We start from the raw sequence: 24,165 nt of genomic DNA on the forward strand, positions 1-24,165 counted from the left end.
CTCGTACACACGGGCGTTTTTGCTTTTCGCCTCCATCAGAAAAGCAACCCGCGACCGCGTGCTCAGTAGAGTTAGAGGTAACGACGGTTTCCGACGTAAGGCTCACAAGAGAGAGCGCTTGCTGAGCTTCGTCAAACAGCCATTGCGCGGAACTGCGGACACCAGGACATTTGCATTAACCCATTCTGTTGCGTGTTTCCCTGCCCGCAGCTGAGGTTCACGGTGCCCCTGCTTCTGAAGCGCAACTCAAGCCTGGTTCCAGGCATGGAAGTCAGCCTGACAGCCACCGCTGTGGCGGGAAAGTCAAGTCGCAAGATCACCACCACTCGCCTGCGCATCACCGACGTGCCGGACCAGACCTTGGGGACAGTGAGTACTGCGGGTGTGCGCATTTCTCGTGGTCGCCCTGCTCTTCCGGCCCCGAGTCAGTCGATGCGGAGGATGGTTGACATCCGAGCGGAAGGCATGGCTTCATACCGAACGTTCCACCCGATCTCGGGGCAGTGGCTTACTATGGCGCTATGGCGAGGTGACCATATTCACTGTGAACCACCGGGCATAGCCGGACGCAAAAGCTCCCCGTGCTAGAGGGAAGTTGTCCAGACGGGAGCTGTCACAGCCTAGTTTGACCGACAGTTGGCTTTTTAACAAATACTCTCTTTGGGGGCCGCGACAAAATACGCTTTTGTTGTGCTTACAAGCTCACATATGCTCAAAAGTTGCTAGATCGATTTTTTTTCGACTGATGTCCATACCTTACTCCCTACTTTTTTCCGGAAAAACGCTTACATAATTCTTCGTCAATTTTGCTTTGCCATTAGCACATATGCACGCCACAAAAAAAAAGAAAAAAAGAAACGTGCGCGAAGGGAGCACAGGGTGTGATACCGGTTTTCCCACTTGATTTTTTGTTTGCGCTCATCCAAGACCGCTGCCGATGCTGCAGAGGCTCCGAGCTGTACATGTATTTGTGTTAAGAGCAGATAATCTGCCGACAAGGACAACTTTCATTTATGCGGTAGTGCCTTTCTCAGAAAAAATAAATTTTATTCTGCCTGTCATCCTGAAAAAAGTATTAGCACGAGTTTAAGATGCGTTCTATTGCTTGACTTCAGGGAGATCCAAAAGTGAAGTCGTCAAGTTCAGGTCCAACGGACATACGTATTCGCCAGCGTCTCTGGATCCCATTCAACATCACCTTGGCCAGAGGAACCATGGCCGAACTGCAGGTACGATGTCTTGGCCCTTTAGTCCATCTAATTCGTCTACGAACCCAACAAGGTCACCGTGTTTACATCGCAGTGGTATCAAGTAAAACAAACATACATTAAGCTCTCGTTATAAGAAAATCCTTAGAACAAGAAACTCACTTTGTTGCACGCGCTACTTAGATAAAAGCGACGATTATTTGCTATTTATGAACTGCATTGCGGTCAATGCAACATTTCGAATAAAGAGAAATTTCTCATAAAGCATTTTTCTAATAATGGGGATTTACTGTAGTGCCCTTACTGGAAGCTTCGCACAGTACCTACTTCTGTAATTCATACACTGCATTGTACAATGGGCCGCAAGAACCTTACGGGACATGCCTGTAACTTTGAAAAGGTATTCCTCGATTGCCTTGCCACACAACACCTGGTTCCTGCTTTCAAGTTCTGCATCACACCTGAGGCAATCATGCCCTTCTGACGCGTTGCATAACCTTGGTCGTCAGACACTGGAATTATTAACTTTCAAAGTTGAAATCACGTACCGAAAACTTCTGCAGACCACTGCACGTATACTACAGTACATCTACGTACGCTGCCTCTCTGTACCGCCTATCACGGCCCAGTGTGCCACAAGGAAGTGCGTATTGGTCCTAACAAACTTCTGCGATTGTTGAGTACAGTTGGCCTGAAACCTGGGACTAAGGTTAACTATTACTCGTGCAAGACCAGCTTACTATTGGCGGTCGATTTCTCCAGGGAAAAGCGGAGGAATCGCGAAAAAAAAAACAGGAAGCAAGGCATATCCCTGCCGTGCCACTCAGGCCGGCCTTAACTCTTGAGCGAATTTTTATGGATAGGCGTGCCTCCCTAGCAACTAGTGAGTATCAGCCAAAAGATACCAGTTGTTCACCTCACTACTTTGCTCGCAGGTCGAAGCTCGGGGCGCTGTGCACGAAAAGAGTGGCATCGTGAATCTTCACGGGCTGCGGGTTAAGGCCGTTGGCAGCAACATACCCTGCTGGCGCGAGCGACCCCTGAACGTCACGCTGACGTCATCATTTGCCAACGTGCAGACCGACAAGGCATCCGCATCACTCGGTTTTTATTCCAACCCAGGTCAGTTATCACACCTACTTTCTACGCGTTAGGTCGGCGCATTAGTCCTTCTTCTGCGTAAAAAATTATTCGTTAAAAAATGGCGAAGCTTGCACTGTATACGTCGTGCATGGCTTGAACCATAGCGAAGCTGCGTGATTTATTTATACGCGAGCACCGAAGGAGACATCGCCACACATTTGTAACAGTTTGAAATGGTTTATTTACATGTGCTGTCATCGCTTTACACTGTGCTAGTAGTAGTTACCGTCAGAAGCATCAATATCGTCGCGTCCCCCATGCCAAGCATTGATAACAGCTGGGGCGCAGCGGTGGCGCGTATGGGCACGACGCATGCGCGGCGTTCCAGGAGTCGCGTCCAGGTTACGTGGAGCAGGTGTTGCGCCAGCTGTGACGTGGTTGGTTTATATGCAACGCGAGGCGCCCCTCGGGGTATTCGCCATTGGTTTTCGTCCGTTTGGTTTGGCTCCTCGGGCTTTTCGCCAATGTTGGCGAAGAAGATTATGGTGATGATAATGAGGGTGCCCGACATTATTTCGACAGTAACCTTACAGGCGTACACCTGGGGTGAAAAGTTCAGAGAACACGATTTCAATTCACTGTTAATTTCTCTGCTTTCTGTGGGCTATGCTCCGGCTACGCGTATGGTGATGATATCTCCAAAGGGTGCACGCTAATGCCAAAAGAAACCAAAAACAAGACCCCATACCCCCCTTGGTTTGAAATATTTAGAGCACTGGGAAACCTTGCTGTGAAGCTCCGATCCCCTACTGCAGCTTTACCTTGTCCAGATGGTCGAAGGAGCCCCCAGGTACCAAGATATTCTGGCTGACTAACGTGGCAGAGAGAGTCGAATCTCTTAACTTCTAGGCAAATAAAGTTCCCTCCCTCTCTCTCTCTCGCTTACAAATTTAAATTAAGTGCCAGGCTCTAGAAAGCAGAGAAATGAACGTTGAAGGTCACAGTCGCGCACTGTAAATTTTTCACCCTAAGCGTCCGCTCACACCGAAGCCTCTGTGCGCCTTGTCTGCTTGGCGGCCATTGGCAGGCTACAGCCACGTGCGGGGCAAGCTTCATCCGGGCGACGACGACCTGATGGTGGAGGTGCTGGCCGAGATGACGGACCACCCGGTGGCCGACGACGGCAGCCGGCACCCGGTGACGCTGCGAGTGAGCGCGCTCAGCTGGAGTAGCACGGCCACGCAGCTGCTGCGCGTCGTCCGCACTGGAAAAGAGAGCGCCCTGGTCGACGCCCGGCTGCTGGTCGACAACAGCCGCGTCTACGAGAGGGAGTGAGCAGCCCCTTTGCACGCGCCAAAGTCATGTCTGTGTTTAAAGGAGCCATGAAGAGAAATACAACTTCGTTTAATTTGAAAGAACTAGGATTCAGTATCTCACTCAGCTCCATTACAGCCACAAAAGATGTTTTTTTAACGAAAAAAGAGCAAGAAGTATTTAAAAACTTTCAAATTTTGCGCCACGGTGACGTGTTATGAGCAAGAATGACGTCACACGGGCCAACAATAAAACATAATTTTCAGTACGTTAACTGCAGGTTAGCATTCAAGTGATGCGGTAAAATGGAACTAGAGGCCCCATTACAGACGTCCAGTCATGTGTCGTCGCGACAGGTGAGTTGAGCGGCCGCCAATCGCACAAACAAGGTTCTGTGACGTCATAGAAAAGTTGCGGGAAATTGGCTAGGGGGTCGCGAGAGCTTCACACGTTTTCTTTAATATCTCAGTTATTTGTTCGAAGATTGCGATGATATTGGTATCATTGTTATCGGGACTAAGCAGTCTTTATAATAAACCCAACTTGTATTTTGTCTTCATGGCTCCTTTAAGGTGCCATGAAAACAAAATGCAACTATGCTCACTTTGAAAGAACCAGTTTTTGACATCTCACACAGCTCCGCGGCAGCTACTAAAGACGTTTTGTTAACCAAAAAGCGCAAGATACAACCAAAGACGTTTTAAATTTCGTGATATAGTGTCGTAATATGGGAAGGAGTGACGTAATATGGGCCACATTGCAAACGCAGTTATCCGTGTGTTGACTACATGTTAGCATTCAAGTGACGTCATCAAACGGAGCTAGAGGCCCCACTACAACCGCCCAGACAAGTTTCTGGGCGGTGGCTTTGGTCGACGGCTGCCAGTCGCACAAATAAGATTTTGTGACGTCATGGATTTTGTGACGTCATGGCCGGAAAGTGTCTTGGGAGTCACCACTGCTTCGTCTGGTTTCTTTATTATCTCCATGGTTTGTTTAAAGTTCGAAATTATATTGGTATTATTATTACAGGGACGAAGCAGACTCTTTGATAAACCGAAGTTGTTTTGTCTTCATGGTTTCATTAGGGTGAAAACCTTATATGTCTCGCAGTTCATCCGACTTTCAGATATTTTGAGCGAAAACGGGATACTGTCGTATCGAAAAATTATTTTTGGAAGTGTTCCGTAGCATCAGGTGTTCCTTAGCACGAGCTTAACTCAGCAGACGTGGCCTTGTAGGCCAGTACACGGCAGATAAGGGGAGCGGATTAACGCAGTGTAAGAACGAATGTACAAGCACAGAAGCTAATTGAGGTGATAGGTGATAATAAGGTGAGAAATGGAAATAACAAAGCGTTGCCGGTAAAAAATGCTGTCAATGGCGGAGAGAGAGAGGGCGAGAGAGAGGGCGAGAGAGAGAGGGCGAGAGAGAGAGAGAGAGAGAGAGAGAGAGAGAGAGAGAGAGAGAGAGAGAGAGAGAGAGAGAGAGAGAGAGAGAGAGAGAGAGAGAGAGAGAGAGAGAAACCATCTTTATTGAGCTACGTTTGACTGGGGTGGTTCCTCACTTCCGGTAACAATAGGCCGTCACGGCTAGACTGGCCCTCTCGACCAGCGGAAGTTCGTATTCATGAGAAAAAGGAGAACGCGAAACACAGTAAATCACGTGTATGCCTTTAATTGCCTGCTACGCAGGCTTTGGTTCCAAGTAGTTTTAGGAATACCATAAGCCAGCCTGTGAATTCCTTCATTAGTTTCTTTTTATTTTTTAATATGCGGTTTTGTTATTAAATGCGACTTCAAATGTTACTTTGTATAGGGTTACTTACTCATAACACTTTCGGCATGAGCGTTCGTTATTTTAACCGATGGTCTGAATTTTGGTAATACAACGTTGCAGTTGATCGAGTGTGGTGGGGTTGTTTATTCAGTAGAGAACATGGCACCATCAATCTGAGATACATGGGGCTACTTTTTGAAAGGCGCGTAGAGGCCAGAGCAGGGTCACGTTCTCAAATACTACTGGAAATATACTGGGAGGCTGATGTGTAACATTTTAACGTTATGATGGGCAGGGACAAAACTAGCGACGTCATAAGGGTTGTTTTTACCCGAAAGGCTCCTATGCTATTTCTCCGACTCTCTCACGCAATGGCAAAAACATGCCTGTAGGACCGTTGATTAACGGCTTTGTAGGCTTACGAAAGCTGAAAGACGCTGGGGGTGCCCTCTGAAGATCTAGTGGCAGCACGCCTGTGATGCTGAGAAGAGGAGGAAGAGCCCAAAAGCGCCGCTGGCTATGTCGATTGGACATGTCGACAAGGCCGTAACGAGTGCAAGGTCGGCATCGGCCGTCCAGCTTGCCAAAACATCCTCTCGACACACCGCTCGCTCTGTGCATGGTGCTGGCGCTTGGAGTATCCGTCGTTCGGAAGACCGTAGAGAAGACGAAGCCACTGCCAGGAGAGAGGGCACATCGTTCACACCAATTAACTGACGACTTGGTACTGTGAGGATAACTGAGAGCGGCGTTAAAGTGGCAAGGAGGCGATGCTGTAAGGAAGGTCACTACACTCATGACAATCGAGGCTGAAATTCAAGTGAATCGTATTTATACACAGCAGAAAAAATGTCAGGTAAGTGCTAAGCGAACAGCCGATGCGACTTGCAAACTTCCCCTTCCTGCAACACAACTTGCGATAATTTGTTGCCTTCTTGTGCTGATGTAACTTTTGGAGAGGGCAACCTCGTTGGTGCAGGCGTTGTGTACTGACTGCATTGTGTCACGCAAGCGGTGGGAGCTTGCAGATATTGAGGAACGTGCACACCGTAGTTAGAAAGCCAAAGCTCAGTGCAGATTTTTCACGCTGGTGAAGATCCTGCTGTTCTTTTAACAGCTGAACCTTTAAAGCAAGATTTGCGAGATACCAAAGACGCAGATTTTTTTTTCCAAAGACGCAGATTTTTTTTGTTGTTTTACCGATGGTTCTCCTGTCCTGTGAATGCAGGGAGAGAGTGCCGCTGGCGGCCTACATCCGCCACTCGGAGTTCTCGACCTCGGAGCCGAGCAAGCTCATCTTCCGCCTCTTCCTTCCCTTCTTCATGACCTTCGAATCCCTGGCTGACGTGGTGTCTGCCAGCCACTACACGCCCGTCGTCAGAAACACCAGCACCGGTGTCGACATTGAGGCACGCTGTTTACTTCCCTTTTAAGTGCAGAGCACTTTAGGGCCTCGCCTTGTCGTAGTAGCTCGCTCGCTGGACCCAAGTACAGCCGCACGGCGTGCCGTCGTCTCGGCTGTCGTCAAGGCGTAATCCAGATGCTTCGAAAGCCAAGCGGTTTATATAGTCATAAGCGTTCGAAACTCGTGAACCGCTGGCGCTTGTCATACATCGCCACGTTGTTTAGCGCTAAGAAAACTGTCTGTAAACTTGAGGCAAAATATACATAATTAACCGGCAGCGACTGCGTTCATTTATTTAGGGACGGTGGTTGGTTTTGTTTTTACTATAGTAAGCGAAAAAAGCGGCAGTGCAACGCCGGCACGTGCGGGAGGAAAAGCAAGCACAAAAAGAACCGAACTCCCGCTGGCGCAGTTTAAGGCAGGAGGCGCGCGAGCACTTCGAAGTTGGGAAATTTGAATTGAATTGAGTGGTAGCAGTGAGCGGACAGTGGCGCGACAGTCCATTATGGCGAATCACTGCTCTCTGCACTTCCGACAGCTTTCACATTGAGTGGAACGGCTTTAATATTTATGGTGAGGTGTATGTTATGTGCAAACACTGCCGAGTACTATACCCGCTGGTCTGTTTATTTGTGTGTTTTGTTTCCAGCGGCTGGCCGCGTTAAGCTGTCTTATTTAAGTTAGACGGGAAGAACGTGTTTCCGTCTCTTTCTTTTGTATGCCGCGCAGGCTATCTAATTTGAGAGGAAGAGTGTATTGCTCGTCGCCACTTTAATTGGACGTCCTTCTTTCATCGACAATATTGTACATCTGATGCCATGTTTCTGAAAGGATTAACGCCGAACTGTAAGTGTTCCCAAGACAAACACCGCTGTATTCGATTCACCGATGCCAGTCTGTTCACGTCACTTCGTTAACGGGTTGCCCGTAACTTCCGTTTTCTTTGAGTTTTAACGGAGCACAAGTTCGCTCCAATAAATTGTGTTTCTTAAAAAAAAAAAACCTACGTCGTCTTTGGCTACGTGACAGGATAAAACGTTAAGGTTAAGCGATATGCCCTACACCTTCGCGCTTTCGCCGGCTTTCTTCATCGTCTGACCACAAGGGTAATCAGTTGCTCTTTGTGCAGCATGTTTCCTTTCGCATGCTACCCACTTAATGGGGCTAAACCAACGTTTTTTGTTTCGTCTTACTGGTGCGATGAAAATGGGAAGGTAAATATTTGATCCCAAGAACGTACACAAATCTGCGAAACAATACGTAAATATGGCTCAATTAACACCCCAGACATGTAAACCCTGCATTTCTTATATGCTCTTGGCTTCTTGACTGCACTAAGGTGAGACGTTCTGCCAGTCGTCGCGGATTTATTCCAAAAACGACCCAAATCTGGGCCCGGCAAGAAGTCGCCGAAGGAGGGGCTGTTTTAGATAATTTAGTTTTTTCCGTTAACTCTCCACTGCACTAGACTGTCAAATCCATGAATGGAGAGTGTTTATCTTATGGAAGCAGAAGTGAGTGTTTGCTTCTTTCCCTTGACTTCCCATTCCCCATGCACATCGTCCGGCCTCCCCTTTCCTCCAATAAAGGCTTCAATCAATCAATCAATCAATCAATCAATCAATCAATCAATCAATCAATCAATCAATCAATCAATCAATCAATCAATCAATCAATCAATCAATCAATCAATCAATCAATCAATCAATCAATCAATCCGTAGTCTGAGCTTACCATCAATGTATTCACGCGATTGAACACTATACGCCTCGAGCGCGGCCTGTAGGGGCGCCACTGAAATCCCCCTAGCGGCCCGTTTCGAAAGCAGGCGCGGGAGTCCGCGCCCCGCTCCCCAGTGCCGCCGCTGCTTTTGCGGCACGTTCACGACTGAGATTTACCGTTTGTGGCCGTTTGAAATTCATGTTTGTGTGGCAGTCACTCTGTTCGCAAATGGGGTGTGTTTACGAGAGTGTAAATGTTTCCGACGCGACCTTAGTGTGGTATTTTCGGTCTGTATAAGCGCCAGGTGTGTGTCACAGGCCAGCGTCGCGGAACCGGCGTATGATGGAGCCGATTGTAGTTACACTGACCTGAATTTACTAGCAGTATCTCCGTAACCACTGTTTCATCAGATGTTCATGCTACGGCTATACACTACGATTTAAATCGGTTTTGTGCGCTTACATATTCAGCGGAGCACTCATACCTGACAGCACACCAGTTACGTTTGCCAATATTATACCGCAGATACTGATCACCACCATTTACAAGCCAGTCTGTGTTAATTTCGGGAATATTCAACAAAAGTACGATGGACAATGCATAATTATACTCGGGGATCAGCACACGATAGGGTCGTCTTGTCGTGAGGTGCGCGCCCGCAGACCTTCATTTGCTACATATATCCTCTGCGAGGAGCGCGGAGACGGGCTTACAATATAATCCGCGTCCGCGACTAAATGCTTCTTCGAAATATTGTCATATGACACAGGGAGCCTGCATAATAAACCAGAAAACGAAATCAGAGGGCATTATCACATACCACACTCTTCCAACGACACATTTCATCGCTTGTTGAACAGCCTACCCTGTATACTTCCAAAAATGCGTCCGCCGTACGATCAGCTCTTCGTTGAAGTAGAAAAACAAAAAGAAAGTGCACGCGAGATTTATGTGTGGGATTACTAAAACGTTCATTGCTTGATTCCGCTCCGCATTTGTACACGGCGTCCCCCTCCCCGCCCCCCCCCCCCCCCCACCCCCCCCCCCCCACCCCTTGATTTCTCGCGAAATAGCAGTGCATTTCGCGTATAGTTGGTCTAGTGAAACCTACCTGGCTTAAGTTTAGACGAAGGTCTTTAGCATGCCAGAAGCTGCGCTGTTTTTTTTTTTATTTCCGTTAGAGCTATTATGTTTCTAAATTCCGCATTGGCACAGCATTTATTTTTCTGTGGTTTCATTTCCTTGGTTCTTGCTATATGGCGTGTGTGGGCACATATTTAACGACGCCCAGGCTTGGAATATACTTTACATTTTCGCATAGTTTATATTATAAAAGGCATAAGTTATTGTCCGGGATTCGGTAATCACATCCCCGAAACATATTTTTTTGCGGCGTATATATGCGAAACGAAGCCGCATTCGTTGTCCACGCTGAAAAATGAAGCCAGCCTCTCATTGTGCCAGTATCAGGTCTAAACGAGGCGTCAGTAGAATTCATTTGTGCCTGATGTTTTGGAGGTGACATGGGTGATATGTTGCTGCCGTCGCCGACGCCCGGAAGAGCGGCGACGAAGCGCGCAGAACCGCGTCCCCGGGTAGCTCTTGCAGGCGATCGCGTACTCTACGAAGACGCAGCTGCTTTTTAAGTGACCTAAACGTACTCTTTGCCTATAGTCGTCACCATAACAAGTTTTTTTAGGGCGCGGAAAGGCGAAAAGAAGCGAAATAGAACCAAAACACTGCACGAGCCCCTATTAGTCACGCAGCGCAAATCCCGTCAACGCCGCGGAGAAGCGGCGGCAGGCGGCGCAGCGATCGCGAAGCTCGAGGCGTATAGTGTGGTAGTTCAACCTGCATTAGCGAACGAGAGAAATTTATTTGATAGGAAACACACAAAAAGGTGAACCTAATGACATCAACTGTGGTCTGCTATTCCGTGTAAGGGAATTGGAACGGATAACAAAATAGCGTCGATAGAGGATGGTAGAGATAAAGATGAGGGAATGCGCTCAAAGTAGCGTTGGTACGACGATTCGCAGTTCCCGACGCTCATGTTCGCCGACCAACTGGAGCTGAACATGACGCTAGCCGTGGATCCGGAGAACAAGCGGGGCTACGGCAAGGGCGAGACGCTGGCCACCATCCCGTACCGCGTGCTCTGCGACCAGACGTCCCGCGGCTCCCAGAAGCAGGGACAGGGGCTGCCGTGCGGCAACACCAGCCACGCCATCTTCACGGTCAACAGCAACGGTCAGTGTATCACCGCCCAAGTCTGTCCGGCCCGGGCATTTACTGTTACACCTAGCGCCATTTAGTGGTTAGCTTTGAACACTGCCGCAATTTTCTTGATCAACCGCTAAAATGAGCTCGCTGTTCGCCCTCTATGGCCTAGCAAGTGCAGTCGCGGCTTCTAGCTCTTATATCCTGGGTTCCAGCCCCAGCAATGGCACCTTTCTTTTTAGAGCGAAAGCTTTACTACGCTACGTGTTTCAAGGTCAGTCATGGCGTCGCAATAATTTTCAGCCGCCGGCGCGCAAGCTGGGCCTTTGAAATCTCTTATCGCCTAAGTTATCACCTAGATACGTTCACCTTAGCTTCGCCTACACTCTGGAAGGCCTTTCTTACGTCTTCCCGTATAAGAAACCGAATATCAACAAGCACAAACTTACGAAGATAACGTGCAGCTGGCGTTTAACAATCGTTTGACTGTGCCTGAGTTCCTCATACATTTCAGGAGCATGTCATCAAGATAAAGAACCTATTCGACTGTTGAACATTAGGCAGTGCTACGTGAAGAAGCAAGTACTGTAACTTAAACAAAGCTACCTCACAAAGCCATGTCAGCAAAGCTGAAAAAAAAAACCGTACATCGTCACCCTCGTTTGACACATAAAAAATACTTGACATGCCAATACCACTCCATGATAGTGTCAATAGAACAAATAAACAAAAAAGTGGGCAACATTAATAGCCACCATACCATTTTATCAAAGTAAAATAAAGTCGCGCCTTTAATGGGTTGCTAGCTCGCGCATAGTGTGAACACAGAGAAGCACAGGCATAACATAAGTACATACACTCGTTTTGTTTTCCTTTTTCCTTTGCTGACTCCTCCAGAGTGCGTCTTCGAGCTTGGAATGCAGAGCGGGGAAATCGAGAACTGCCAAATCACCGCGTCTTCGGCAGCGGACAGTTCGCACGCTCCCTGGGATGCCCGCAAGGGTGGCTCCAGTGGTGAGTGTAGGCGTGCATGGGACGTAGGGCTTCTTCTTGCTGAATGACTCGTTTGTACGATGGGAAAACCATGATGCTTGACTGAAAGGGACTCTGCAACGCTTGCGATAAACGCTTTAACTCTTTGCTTCACGTCTCGAAGCACTGCAGAAGCTACTGTTATTGCCAGCACGCAGCTGCACGGCGTGATTCGCTCGTCGCTGCAGATACGCCTCCCGTTTCTTCTTTGCTTTTGCGGCTCTATTTTTAAAGTTGCTACGGAATGTGTTTATTACTGCATCTGGAATGAAGCCGGCCAACAGCCGCTACACCGCTTTAATGACGTAATTTCAGTGGTCGAAGAACGCCAAGGCCGGGAAAGAAAGAAAATACTTTTGAGCACGTTTCCAAGTTATCTGGTGGGAATAGCGCAGTAATTTTCGGCTGAGGTATTTTGCGACCCCCCAGTCTAAGTGCTGGATGTGTTTGTTGACTACGTTCTACAAGCATTTAGGGTTTCGAAAAAAAAGGGGAAAAAGTTACAGGGTTCCTTTAAGGACGGAATATGTTTATCGCTCTGTTCATGTAAAGGTTCATGAAACTGGAGAAAATAAACGTAAAACAGAGGGAGGGGATCACCTTGTACAAGGAGCCCTAAGGCCTCCACGGAGAAGCCGCAAGTAACGATCAACTTCCTTCCAGCTAGTAACCGCCTTCATACAGACATAGCTGGTGTAGGTTTAGTGAAAAATCTCGATGCTTAATCGTCAAAACTCAGAAAGAACTTGCAGGATGCCCCCTCAGCCGCCATTTCGCTCCGCGATACGGGGAAGGAGGGTGGGGGGGCGGGGGGGGGGCGGCCTTGTAAATCCGCCGCGATTGTAGCGGCAGCTTCCTCCCTGTGCTTATGGTCGGGGTTAGCTTGTATATCCTTGCCTTGCGGAATACCATACACCCCCAGTTCTTAAGGCGTGTTGCTGCGCGTATTCTTTATTGCCCACGTGACGGTCACCGTAAAGGCGTCATTGCCGCTACCTTTTTCTCTTTGCAGTGTGGTCGCCAGCGGTGAAGGCGAGCCTGCAGCACGACTACCTGCAGGTGAACTTCATGCGCGTCACCAGGGTTTCTCAGGTGGAGGTGCTGTACGTGCCGGGCTCCCGCCGTGTCTCCAAGTACCGGCTGATGTACAGCGACAACGGCCATGACTGGTACAAGCACGGGCCGGTGGGTGGTCTCGGAATGCGCGCTCTCTTTTGCCGGGATGGACATCGAAGTGGGCGTAGTTGCCGTATGCGGACGAAATTACGGCTAAATGATTCCAAGAATACTCGCCTACTTCACTAATATAGGCACGAAAACCAAATAATTTCAAAGCAACATTTATTTTTGTTGTCGCTTTCAGTACTATGTCATGGCCGGGTTACTGCGTGCACGTGTTTTGTTTGCCTTTATAAGCGCGTTCTTTTTTGTAAGCAAGCAGTTAGGGGACCGAGCATACGTCATGGCTTTCCTTGTGTCATTGTGTAAGTACCTTGCGGCAGTTAGGAGTACGTTTCAAGGAAAATGTCCTTGATTTATCCCATAAGCCTGCCATATAGCCCTAGACTTTCCAAATGCAAATCTCTCTTTTCCTTCTTGGTCTGTTAATCGGTGAAAGCGCAGTGACGGATTGGGACTTTTCGTTTTCCCTTTTAATTTTCCGAACAGTTCTCCCACGAATTATCGCAAACGGAAAACGTTGCCGAAAACGTGTCATCATCTCTACCACACAGAAAAAAATATGCTGTGCATAATAAAAAGCTGAATTTTTCATATATAGGGGCGGACGTATGCCTCACCAGTAAAACTCGCAGTAGCAGTACATATTTCCTCTGGACATCCACTGTGGCCATTACGAGCTGTACGCAGATGCTCCCACGTCCTTCCTTTACCCCCAGAACTGGCCGGCACCACCTGGCTTCAAACCAGAGTGCGCCTAGTGCGTGTTGGCGAACCGTCTCGCTGTACCTCTTTTCTGCACGAGTCAGCATTCATTTAAATGCTACCAGTGCAGCCTTCCTTATTTTTTGCGGTACCGTGAACATACTTTTCAAAACAAATACAGTTTACTCTACCAATGTGCTTCATATTATATATATAGTAGTGCCAGATAGCCCCCACAACCCAACTGTACCACCACTGTTTCGGTCCCAGGTTCGAACCCTGGACCACAAAAATGGCGTGGCACTGGACCGCCTGGAGAAGACGATACAGGCGCGCCAGATACGTTTCGTCATCGAGGAGGCCTCTGACCCGCAAATGGAGGATGAGCTACTCGTCGGCATGCAGCTTGAACTCTACGGCTGCTACATCGAGGAGCTGGACAAAGAAAAGGGTGATGAGACCCTTATCTTGGTCTGAAGATTCTTAAGCCTTGCTGGTCAAATCAGACTGCATCAAACATGCACAGTTGCAGCTGACATATTGCTTATTGCGCCAGGCTCTGGTCTGCTACAAAAGTGAACAGATAAAATTATGCGCCTGCATGGGTGGAAACATCACAAATCTACTTTCGTTGCACAAACGCGACGCTTTGGGTTACCTTAACTTTATACTTCTATGAAGGGACATTGCCTATGAAGTAACAAGTGACTAGTGACACGTGACTAGTGACACGTGACAAGTGACAAGTGACTATGAAGTCAATGAGTGACATTGCTGTTGCAGGTTAACAATGCGTGACCATGAATAAAGATATTTTCCAATAGCTTATATTTTAGGGACTTCTCCCGCAAAACCGATTGCCTCAGAGCTAGACAGCCGGCGGAAAAATAGTGAAATAAATGAAAACCTGACGAAGTGTAAACGCAGTGTCTCCTTTCCTACTGTAAAGAGGGGACCTGGAAATGAACCTTAAATGACCGTGCAATATTTTTTTTTTAATTTGCAAGTAGCATCATGTACAAACAATGCTTTAAATTTTTGGCAGAGAAAAAAATATTAGATATGCGCGAAGTGTTGTTTCTTTTAATGGACTTGATAAAAATCACACTTTTGCAGACGCGAGTGCTGCCGAATGTGGCGCTGTAATGATTCGCTAATGGCGTATTCGGTTGGCCGCTCCGGTCCTCTGGCTCGGAGTGGCCAGATGCCAAGGCGGCTCGCAATCAAAGCGCGAGAGGCAGCGTACCAACCGACTGCATCGGCGATATCGGAGCAGCGCGCCTGTAGCGCCACCGTGCAGCCAGCGCAGGAAGCCGCCGGGTAAACCCACGGCCGGACTAGAGGAGCGGCGAAAGCGCACTTTCATATGAAAGTGCGCGCCCGCCGCTCCTCCAGCCCGGCCGTGGTAAACCACGGCGTTTTGTGTCACGTGACCCATCCTCCCGGCCAGACCGCGCCACGCCAGCCACGCTCTCACTTCGAAGTCAGAGTGGTCGGGAGCGCTCCGAGTCGGAGGCTGACGCTCCGAAAGAACGAACCGAAGGTAGTTCGAGCGCTCGAATTCTACCAACCGCTTTTCAGAGCACTCCAGAGCGCTCGTAAACGCCCAACCGAATACGCCATAAGAAACGCTCCTTGTGGTTGCTCCTGGATACTGGCGGTGATGGCAAGCTGTATCATGAAGGTACAGTGTGGCTGGGACTGATACCTTAACACGAAATACACAATAAATATGGTTAATGAACAATATTGCCATCGTTAATAAAGAGGATAAAGTAAAATCCGGGAAGTTTCATTCGCAATCACAATGCTTATGAGCAAAATGCACTGTAGTGGTTTTCGATGAGGCAGCTTTTAAGGGGTGCAGCATCGCATGCATTGCCCCCCGTAAACAACGCAAGGACGGTCGATTAGCTCACCGTCTTTTCTCATATTGGCCCTACTGCGCAAATGTTTATTCCAAAATGCCTATCATAATTGCCAGAATTGCCATTGCTATTGAAATAAACGAACTGGCAGCGCTACAAGACAGACTTGAACACGAACTTCTTTTACACTATATTCCAGTAGGAAGTCCGGCTGCAGCACGGGCAAGCGGTTTAGACAGTAGGGACGATGTAGTTAAAAGTCACGTTGCTGCCTGTTCGAAGTCCCAGCATGTAAGCTTTATAGTGAAACTGTTAATTTCAGTATCGCCGCCGTTCTGGCCGTCAAGCCCATTCACGACATAACTTTTGTGCATGCCACTTGTAAAGCATGCTTTACTATAGAACATTTGGGTGTAGTTAAGGAGCCGATGCACCATACTAAGGAGGAGTGCAAATGAGCTTATTAGAGTTTTCAGTCTGTTTAGAGGGAAAAGTACGCGGCTTGTCCTGTACGAGGACGTTGCTCGCCATCTTTCTCATCCCATATCCTTATTCTCGTCACCACTTTGTATCGCTGCTCGCCATCGTTCACATCACAGATCCGTACTCTCGTCGCTGCTTTGGCAAGAACCTGAAGTTTTCCCTGTCAGTTTGAGTTACCGCGTGTTCCACTCGTGTTTATTAACTCCTGCGCGTGTCGTAATATGTTCGCAACAGCAAGTGTCTCCTATTTCGTGCTATTTTTCTTCCTTTTTCTCTTTTTTCAGTTGCCTGCGAGGAGGACCAGACTTGGTACTCCCATGTGAAAAGTATGCACTTCTTCTTTGATTTTTTATCTAGGATACATGCATAAAACTTGTCGACAATGGAAGCACAATGACGGTACTTACAGTGATTCCTGAGAAGGATATTGTGTATGCCTAGTACCAGCAGTGTAGTTATTCAATGCCAGGGTTCGAGGTGGCAGCAGTACTCCTATTAGCGAATGTTCCAGGGGAGCCCATGTAGCATGAATCAAACTTACTGTATTTTTATACTTACTGTAACTGAAAAGAAATATAGTGGTTACGGTGACGGGTTTTCTTTATCACCATGGGCGAGGATTTGTTTTCCTCCAAATTTCTGTTTCGTAGTCTGTCTTTGGGACGTACATCGTGCGTATGTGTATGTAAAGACAAAAACCACATGATGTGTTTTTGAAGGAACACTACTTCATAAAGTACATATCGTGCCAGTGAAAAGTTTTTGTACCTGAGGAATATTTGTTGGTGAGGCACAGCCGGTTTTTGACGTGCATTTTTGGTACCACATTTTGAAGCCGATTTCAGCTCACGAGACCACCCCGTCCCAAAGAAACTTGTACCAGAATAGTCTTAACGAACAAGGGGTTATATACGTGGGGAGACACTTTCTGAACTAATTGCACCAACGGCGTGTTTTGTATATATGCCAGCATTGTTGAGCCGAAAGAAAAACATAGCAGATTTGAAACATAACACAAGTGTATAACTGTCGTAACAGACGTTTTTCTCATTACAAGTACTCAAAGGATTAAAGCTTACGAGAAAAAAGGAACCATACATTTATATTGACAACATGACAAAATAACCTATTCAAAAAGAGAGTGTCATGTACCGTCAGGATGCGTGGTACTGAAAACGTGGCTCACGTGGTCAGGCGGCCTATACGGCATTGCCGCCTATAACTGCGTTTGGCGGTTTCTCCCGCCTAGCTCAGGTCGAGCCCGTAAGGTTGACTGTTAAAGAGACCCTGCAACACTTTTTCACCTTTCTTTAAATCCTTAACGCTTTCAGAACGTAGTCAACCAACACAACCAGAACTTAGAATTGGGGGTCACCAATTACCTCAGCCAAACATTTTTGCTCTATGATCGCCAGATAACTTAGAGTACTTGCTGAAAAGATTTGACTCTTTCCCTGCCGTGGCGTTCTCAGAGCGCTCAAATTACGTCATTGCAGCGGTGTAGCGGGTATCGACCGGCGTCCCTTCAGTTAAAGCAATAAGCAAATTCGATAGCAACTTTTAAAAAAGTCACTAAACCAACGCAGAAACGGAAGGCGGATCGGCTGGAACGAGCAACTCACGCAGTGTCGCTTTGTGCTGGCGATAATTATTTCTTTCACAGTGTTTCCAAGCGTGAAGCTAATGGTGAAGGCGTTTATTGGAAGTGCTGCCGAATAGCATTAACAGTTAAAAAAAAAAGGCTGTCGCGCAGCCCCCTCCCGATCCCTGCGGCTGATGGCAAGGTCACGTGGGCAACTAAACTGCCAGCAGTAACCAAGCTACACTGTTTAATGGCCTTTATCGCCTAGCTCCGGTCTGATGCTTCCGGCCGGCTATTTCATGCTTTCCAGTGTGTCCCCAGTCACCTGGTTTGAGGGTTCCTCAATATAAGCTGAGGCTAAGGGGGATCAAACGCGCACTAACCATATCATTAAGATCGTTTTTATCAAATGAGCCAATAACTCACAGAGCATATCTTCACGTTATTGAGGCTATAGAGACTGCTGCTTATTTTTCTTTGTCCTTTTTTAGCTAAGAAGACACGGCACTTTGCAGTGGACACAACCAATAACATTGTCTACTTCTGCGACTTTCACGGCAAGACAGGGTGAGTACAAATCCACGTGTCAGTTTCTTACAAGGAGGGGGGACAAGGCGAAATCACTGATACGTATTACGTAATGTTCTCTTTCCAGACAAATGTCCTGCTTCTCTTCCAACGACGGCGGAAAAACGTGGTCTAGTATGTATCCGACTTCCTGATCACACCCTATTTTATTGTGGAAAGGGGTGGCTGCAGGAGTGACTTATTTGTTTTGGGAAAACAACTTATCCCAAACGGCAACTAAGAAAAAAATGGCTATAGGGCTGCTCTTATGAGTAGACATACTGCCGGTAACGTGAGAGCACGTTGTTCATATCGGACCCGCTTATAACCTAAACGTTGCTTATTACGAATGAGGGTCGGCACCATGGGCATTAGACTGGTCCCCTTCTTATTGTGATCTCTAATCAGAACGTCACTATCAGACTTCTAAATTAGCTGAAATGTCCTCACCATTACCGGGATATTGATGTCCACCCATTGATGCATGCCTGTACCACAGTACGTTCATTCCCGAGTCACCCGAATAAACGTTCTGGATAACACCAGGAGGGTCAGCGTTTGGTCAGCGTTATGGCATACAGAAAAACTTCATCCCATGAATGCGAGACGCATGCAGATCTTGATTGCTTAGTAACCAAGGCAAATTGCACTTTCTTGTGAAGGCATGTTAAGTGACCTGGCAATTATTTTTACTGTCCCGCATGTATTTGCACACCGAACAGTGTACAGTTTTCTGCTATGTACATCAGCATGCCGTTCGGCGAGAATGTTTGCCATACTACCACGATGCCAGTTCCCTCAAAAATAGGGGTACCCGGAGCAGCCTGCTGATTCAACAAACAAAAAGGTCACAGCAGTTTCATTGTAGTGCACACTTTGAAGCAATCCTACGATGTACCCAACAATTGCTCGTCTCAGCTGTCAGCATTGTTGCTCCAAACGGGCCCTCCCAGTTTCACAGCGTCTCACCGAATTTAGAAAATCTTTTCGCAACAAAGCAACTCCCCGGTCTACGACTGCAATACAGGACAGTCGTTCCGGTATAACAGCCACCCACATGCATAGCGCAGTCCAGCAGTCTGTAAAAAAGTGTTTGTCTGTCCCATCTCCTGCAGTACTCGAACCCTTCGTGAACTACCTGCTGGGCTTTGACCCGGAGTCCGGGCGCATGCTGGCCTGCGACTCATCGGGCGAGTCGTTCCTTGCCAGCTCAGACGGCATGCACTGGGCCCTGATGCCGGGTCGCGCAGCCAATACGTCGCTCAGTCGCAACAACTTCGTTCCCAGCCTCATCGTGCCGGCCATGACGCGCTCGGACATCCTCTCCAAGGACCTCATCATCGGCGACTGGAAAGGTGCATCCCTTACTGAGCCTTTAAGAATGCGGTTACTGTAGGTTCGGTGGTTGATAGTGGGAAAGCGGACGATGCGTCCTTATTTGCATGCTCAGATAGCGGGAGACCAGCCGGAGACATCACAGCTCAAACTAACATAGCCAACTGGACCTGGAACGGCATTGTTACGTTAGCGAACTCGCCCCCAGACCGAGCTCCGTCACCTCCGTCATGTAGTGGTAGTGTGGAGGACGAGCGGTGAGCAGGAGAGCAGCCTCTGTTCCGAACGAGGAATAGACGAGAGAAAAACTAATCTGTTTAATGCATCGCGGCACGAGAGTAGAAACGATACATGAAGAGTAGCTCATGTATCACGTAACATTACCTCAGGCGTAGCAACGCTCGTTAAGAGAGCCTAAAGCGTTCTCTCCTAGGCCAAAGAAAGAACGAAATTTATAACGGGGGTCCCAACCATGTCAATGCGTTTGCGCATGGCGCTAAAAAGTATAAACCCACACAATAACGTTTTCAACCGACCTCGTGATAGCCGGCGCTACGGCGAGGGGGGCAGAGGGGGTCTTCCAACCGTCATCCTGGAGGCTCTCCGAAGGCACGAAAAAAAGGACAAACGCAAAACACCGTCCCCGCGCCGGAGAAAGGGTAGAAAAAGAAGGTCGTAGCCGCTGTTGCGACGCCCACCGGCTCCGTTCAGTTCGTAACCGCCGCGGCGTGAATCATCGCATGAAGGTGAAGGCGGCTAAGGGGCTCTGTAGTATCTGCACGTGTCGGATTCACCCTCTTCACCTCACTACACACCGGCATTCCACGCGCGCACAGAGTAGAGGCGAATCAACTGACTCTGAATCGTAAGAGCATGGAATTGAAAGAGCTAACAACCGGTGCACCATCAGAATGGCAGAGTGGCTGCCGAGAGACTGAAGTAAAATTAAGGAAGGGCAGACAATCAACTGGATGGAGGGACGGAATATGAAAATTCGAGGGTAGAGAATGGATTAGGGTGGCGCAACAAGGAAGAGCTGTAGGAAGATTAACATTGCGGGGAACACATATTTCTTATGAATATAATAGTAAGAAACGGATGCTGCCAAGCGTATGAGGTTATTTTGAAAGAATTACGAACTTAACTGTTTTTTTCAAGATGTCGTGTGGTTCGCAATTACGTTTTGTGCAATGGAATAGTTTTTCTAGCTCCCAAATGAAAGACATTTTGTTCTCCCCTGCACCATAATTTCCCGGTACATGCCTTCCTTCGGCTTTTTATCTTTTCTGTTGACCCGTTTTTCAATGAGGGGGGCCCGATTATTAAAACGTTTTTGTTATACACTTCTAAAAACTTCCACGAGCCGTGAATCGCTCCGCACCGCAGCTTTCTGCCATCAGGTGAAAGCAGGTCCGCGTCTGCCTCTCTTTTCTACGGCATGCGTCAATGATTTTTGATGCACGTAGCCGGATTCGCTTTACCTCTAAAACCGCCTGAAGTGTTCGGTCCAAAACGAAAGCTGCATTGTCATCGCAGACGACAACTTTGTGCATAAATTTTTGGCGCTTGAATTTTTTGCGGTCTTCTAGTGTAAGGGGATGCCAGATTGTGATGACGCAATTTATCTTATTTTTCAGCCACGTACGACGGGCTCGTGTACAAGGAGGCGGAGACACCGGCTGCAGTTTGGAAAGGGTGCTGTGTTGGCAAAGAATAGCGTTGTTCTGGGACGGCGGCTGTCTGGCCGGGCAAATAGTTCCGTTTGTAGTTTTTTTATTTATTACTATTCGAAAAAAAGGAGTGGAGGGCGAAGACCAAAAAGAACTACTTAAAAGAAAATATTTGGGATACATCAAGTTGCATGCTTTCTTTCTCATTGACTCGCCGAAGGCTGCGTAAGTGAGCAGGTCTTTGCAGTGGGCGACTTAAAAGTGCAAGAGAGTATTCAGCTGTCCTCATTTTTGGGTTCTGGTTTCCGAAAATTCGCTACAACAACGACAGAAACAAAAAAAAAACTTTTTGCACGGTAGTATACTTTCTGTTTGATTTTTTTTCTGTATTTCTTCCTCATATTTGCAAATTGTCTAAACGTTGAGTGCACTGTTTCACCCGCTACGACGAGTGGCTGACACTTTTAAGCAGTAGAAAGCCGTTAAGGACCACAGCTCAATTCTCCAAGCAAGTAGATCATATTTTATTGTCTGCGTTACAAATAAACAGGGTTGTAACCAGAGCATCATCATTTTCCTCGTCGCTAGTCAGGACGCTGTTACTGAAAAATAAAAGATGTCAAAACAGCAACAAATCTGCTTGTCTTGTGCACGGGTAAGCTGGATTCCATAACCAATTCAGTTGCATTTTTTTCAGAGTTACGGTCGCTTCTGCGTAACCTTCATCGTACTTGAAAAGCAAGCAAAATCAAAAGACTGTGCTTTCAATGTGAAACAAGGGGAAGACTAACGGGGTGTTTATTGAACAACAGAGCAGTGACCAGAAGGAGCAAGCTTTAATTGGGACGACAGCGAATGGAATAAATTGGGAGATTAAAGATGACATTGAAGGAAAACAGCTGTACATGCATAAAGAGGTATTGATACAAAATGAACAGTAGTCGTCAGGTAAGTGGTTTGAAATAGAAAGTAGCAAACATGGTGGGTCCCATTATTCTAAAATGCATTCTTATAGCACTTCCTTGAGATATTGCGGCCACTGGAGGTTTTCATTGAAATATGTCCTTTAAGGTCGATATCACCCTGAAAGGTAGATATCATCCGCAATAGTAAGGACGATGCATCGTGCGTGAAGTCACAAAAATTGCTATGTATGATTTGCAATGGGCTGGCGTGGTGCTGCGTCTGCCGCTAAAGCAGTTTCGCATTTTTTACAACCTCCTATGACAGTACTGACTAGTGCAATGTAGAAAACATTACTAAACTCCTCATCATAAATATAATGCCTGTGTGAGCATGGGGCCCAATACTGATTCTTTTGATTAATGCGGTTCTTCAAATTGGTAAGCAGCCAAATGACACGACTTCTAAATTAACGTTTTTCAGTTTAAAATCTACGAACTTAGTAACCACTATACTGCTGCGTATTGTGCACATGCCCTTTGGCCGGCTAAAACAGTAACACACGCTGGCGCAATGTGCCTCCGTTATTTTTAGACCCCTTACAGCGAATTTGCGTTCGGATTCAGCGGATGCAAACGTAGGGAGCCTTGAGTTTAATTTTTTTTAAATTTTCGTTCACCCTGCCGGTCTCATCTTCTTGAAAATCTGAAACCAAGATTTGTTGGCTCTCTGGAATTTCTCACCTTCCATTGCTCGTTTCAGACAGAGCCACGCCTGCGTGTTCACAACACCTAGTCGTTGTCTTTAGATGCATGCCAATTGTTGCCGCATCATATATTTTGCTTGATTTATTAAAAATAACAGCAGTAAAAAATTATATAATTTCTGTATAGCTGTTGCCCGTGTACCTTATCAGGTTTCTCCAGCTGGTACGACTACATTTAATGCGGTTAATTTTAAAACTTTACACTTAGCATTCAATATACACCTACAATAGAAGAATTACTAGCCTGCAATTTGTACATACTGTAATTAATATAGGTCCATAAAGACATTGACAAGAGCAGTATAACTAAGATTTGCTGCGCCGACATTTCGACGTCATTAGGGACTGAAGAATCACTGGAGGAAGAGTTACTAAGAACTGCAACTCAATGGCGTCAGCACTGTCACCAATCTATCAAAGCTACTTAATTTTAGTTAAGCATTCCTACATTAGAAGTGGACTTTCGACTGAACAACACAAAGTGTGCTTGCAAGACGGAAGTATGTACAGTAGCACCGCGTCTGCTACTTGAACTTTCACAAAAACTCAAATTAACAAAAATAGCACGAGGGAGATTGATGTCGTTGCAGTCCTACCAAGGACACAAGACGGAAGCGTCCGGATACCCGACGCTTCCTCTATCGCATGGCGACAAATTTACGTTCGAGTTGAAAATCCGCACTCAAGACAGTTCATCCAGTAGTCTGTAAAATTTTGCACTTGGTGCATTAGTAGCCGAGTGTTCTGGATTCCATGACCGAGCGATAGTGGTGAGCTGAAGCTCTCCAACCTGAAAAGTTGAATCATGCATAAAGAATATTATTTGAAAGTTCTGAGAATGACGATAACACTCGGCAAATTTTAGGTAATGCGGTTAATTAAGGGACGCAGTGCCGCTTAGGCTTCGATACGATGCCTCAGAGCCAGCATCAAGCCAAAGGCAATCTAACCGCTAAACAAGGAATGGTGATTAGCAGTACGCACGCTAAAAACACGGTGATTTTTTTGTAACGTATTTTTGAAATAGCACCCGTCATAAAGTGAAAATGGCTAATGCAGTGATGTTCCGTGCGGGGAATTTTCTCTTTTCCGGGAAATTTTCGGGTGTAATTCTGGCGAAAAGGGAAAAGGGAAAATAAATTCAAGGAATTTTAGAAGTCGTGGAGTAAAAAAGAAAAATAATGTCAGTAAACCGGACCCCGCATCATTTATTACTTTGTGGTTGCTTTTTAAAAATTTCCCTAACGCATCCTCGGATTTCCGTTCAAATTTCCGCAGTCGTGTTATCGCAATCCACAAGCCTTCAAGACCGCTTCCAATCCAGTTCATAAAACACGAGGGAGC

The 24,165-nt window shown here is 47.0% G+C and overlaps 1 protein-coding gene across 2 annotated transcripts in view; it reads left to right on the plus strand.

Moving 5' to 3' along the window:
- The window catches only part of LOC144151313 (uncharacterized), a 58,708-nt gene extending 36,933 nt beyond the window's left edge, over window positions 1-21,775 (plus strand). Inside the window, exons 19-32 of one of the 2 annotated variants that reach the window (XM_077682316.1) lie at window positions 211-369; window positions 1,116-1,229; window positions 2,144-2,330; window positions 3,379-3,622; window positions 6,613-6,793; window positions 10,551-10,761; window positions 11,629-11,745; window positions 12,776-12,948; window positions 13,918-14,098; window positions 16,283-16,324; window positions 18,072-18,147; window positions 18,236-18,282; window positions 19,263-19,502; window positions 21,120-21,775. In XM_077682316.1, coding sequence (XP_077538442.1) covers window positions 211-369; window positions 1,116-1,229; window positions 2,144-2,330; window positions 3,379-3,622; window positions 6,613-6,793; window positions 10,551-10,761; window positions 11,629-11,745; window positions 12,776-12,948; window positions 13,918-14,098; window positions 16,283-16,324; window positions 18,072-18,147; window positions 18,236-18,282; window positions 19,263-19,502; window positions 21,120-21,199 — 2,052 coding nt within the window. In that variant the 3' untranslated portion in view covers window positions 21,200-21,775. Of the gene's footprint in view, window positions 1-210; window positions 370-1,115; window positions 1,230-2,143; window positions 2,331-3,378; window positions 3,623-6,612; window positions 6,794-10,550; window positions 10,762-11,628; window positions 11,746-12,775; window positions 12,949-13,917; window positions 14,101-16,281; window positions 16,325-18,071; window positions 18,148-18,235; window positions 18,283-19,262; window positions 19,503-21,119 lie in introns of both variants that reach the window. The other variant, XM_077682317.1, reaches the window with a different exon arrangement.
- Window positions 21,776-24,165: the final 2,390 nt, after the last annotated feature.

This window comes from Haemaphysalis longicornis, unplaced genomic scaffold (assembly GCF_048455015.1).
Source record: "Haemaphysalis longicornis isolate Haplotype H1 unplaced genomic scaffold, Haemaphysalis longicornis Haplotype H1 scaffold_9, whole genome shotgun sequence".
NCBI lineage: Eukaryota > Metazoa > Arthropoda > Arachnida > Ixodida > Ixodidae > Haemaphysalis > Haemaphysalis longicornis.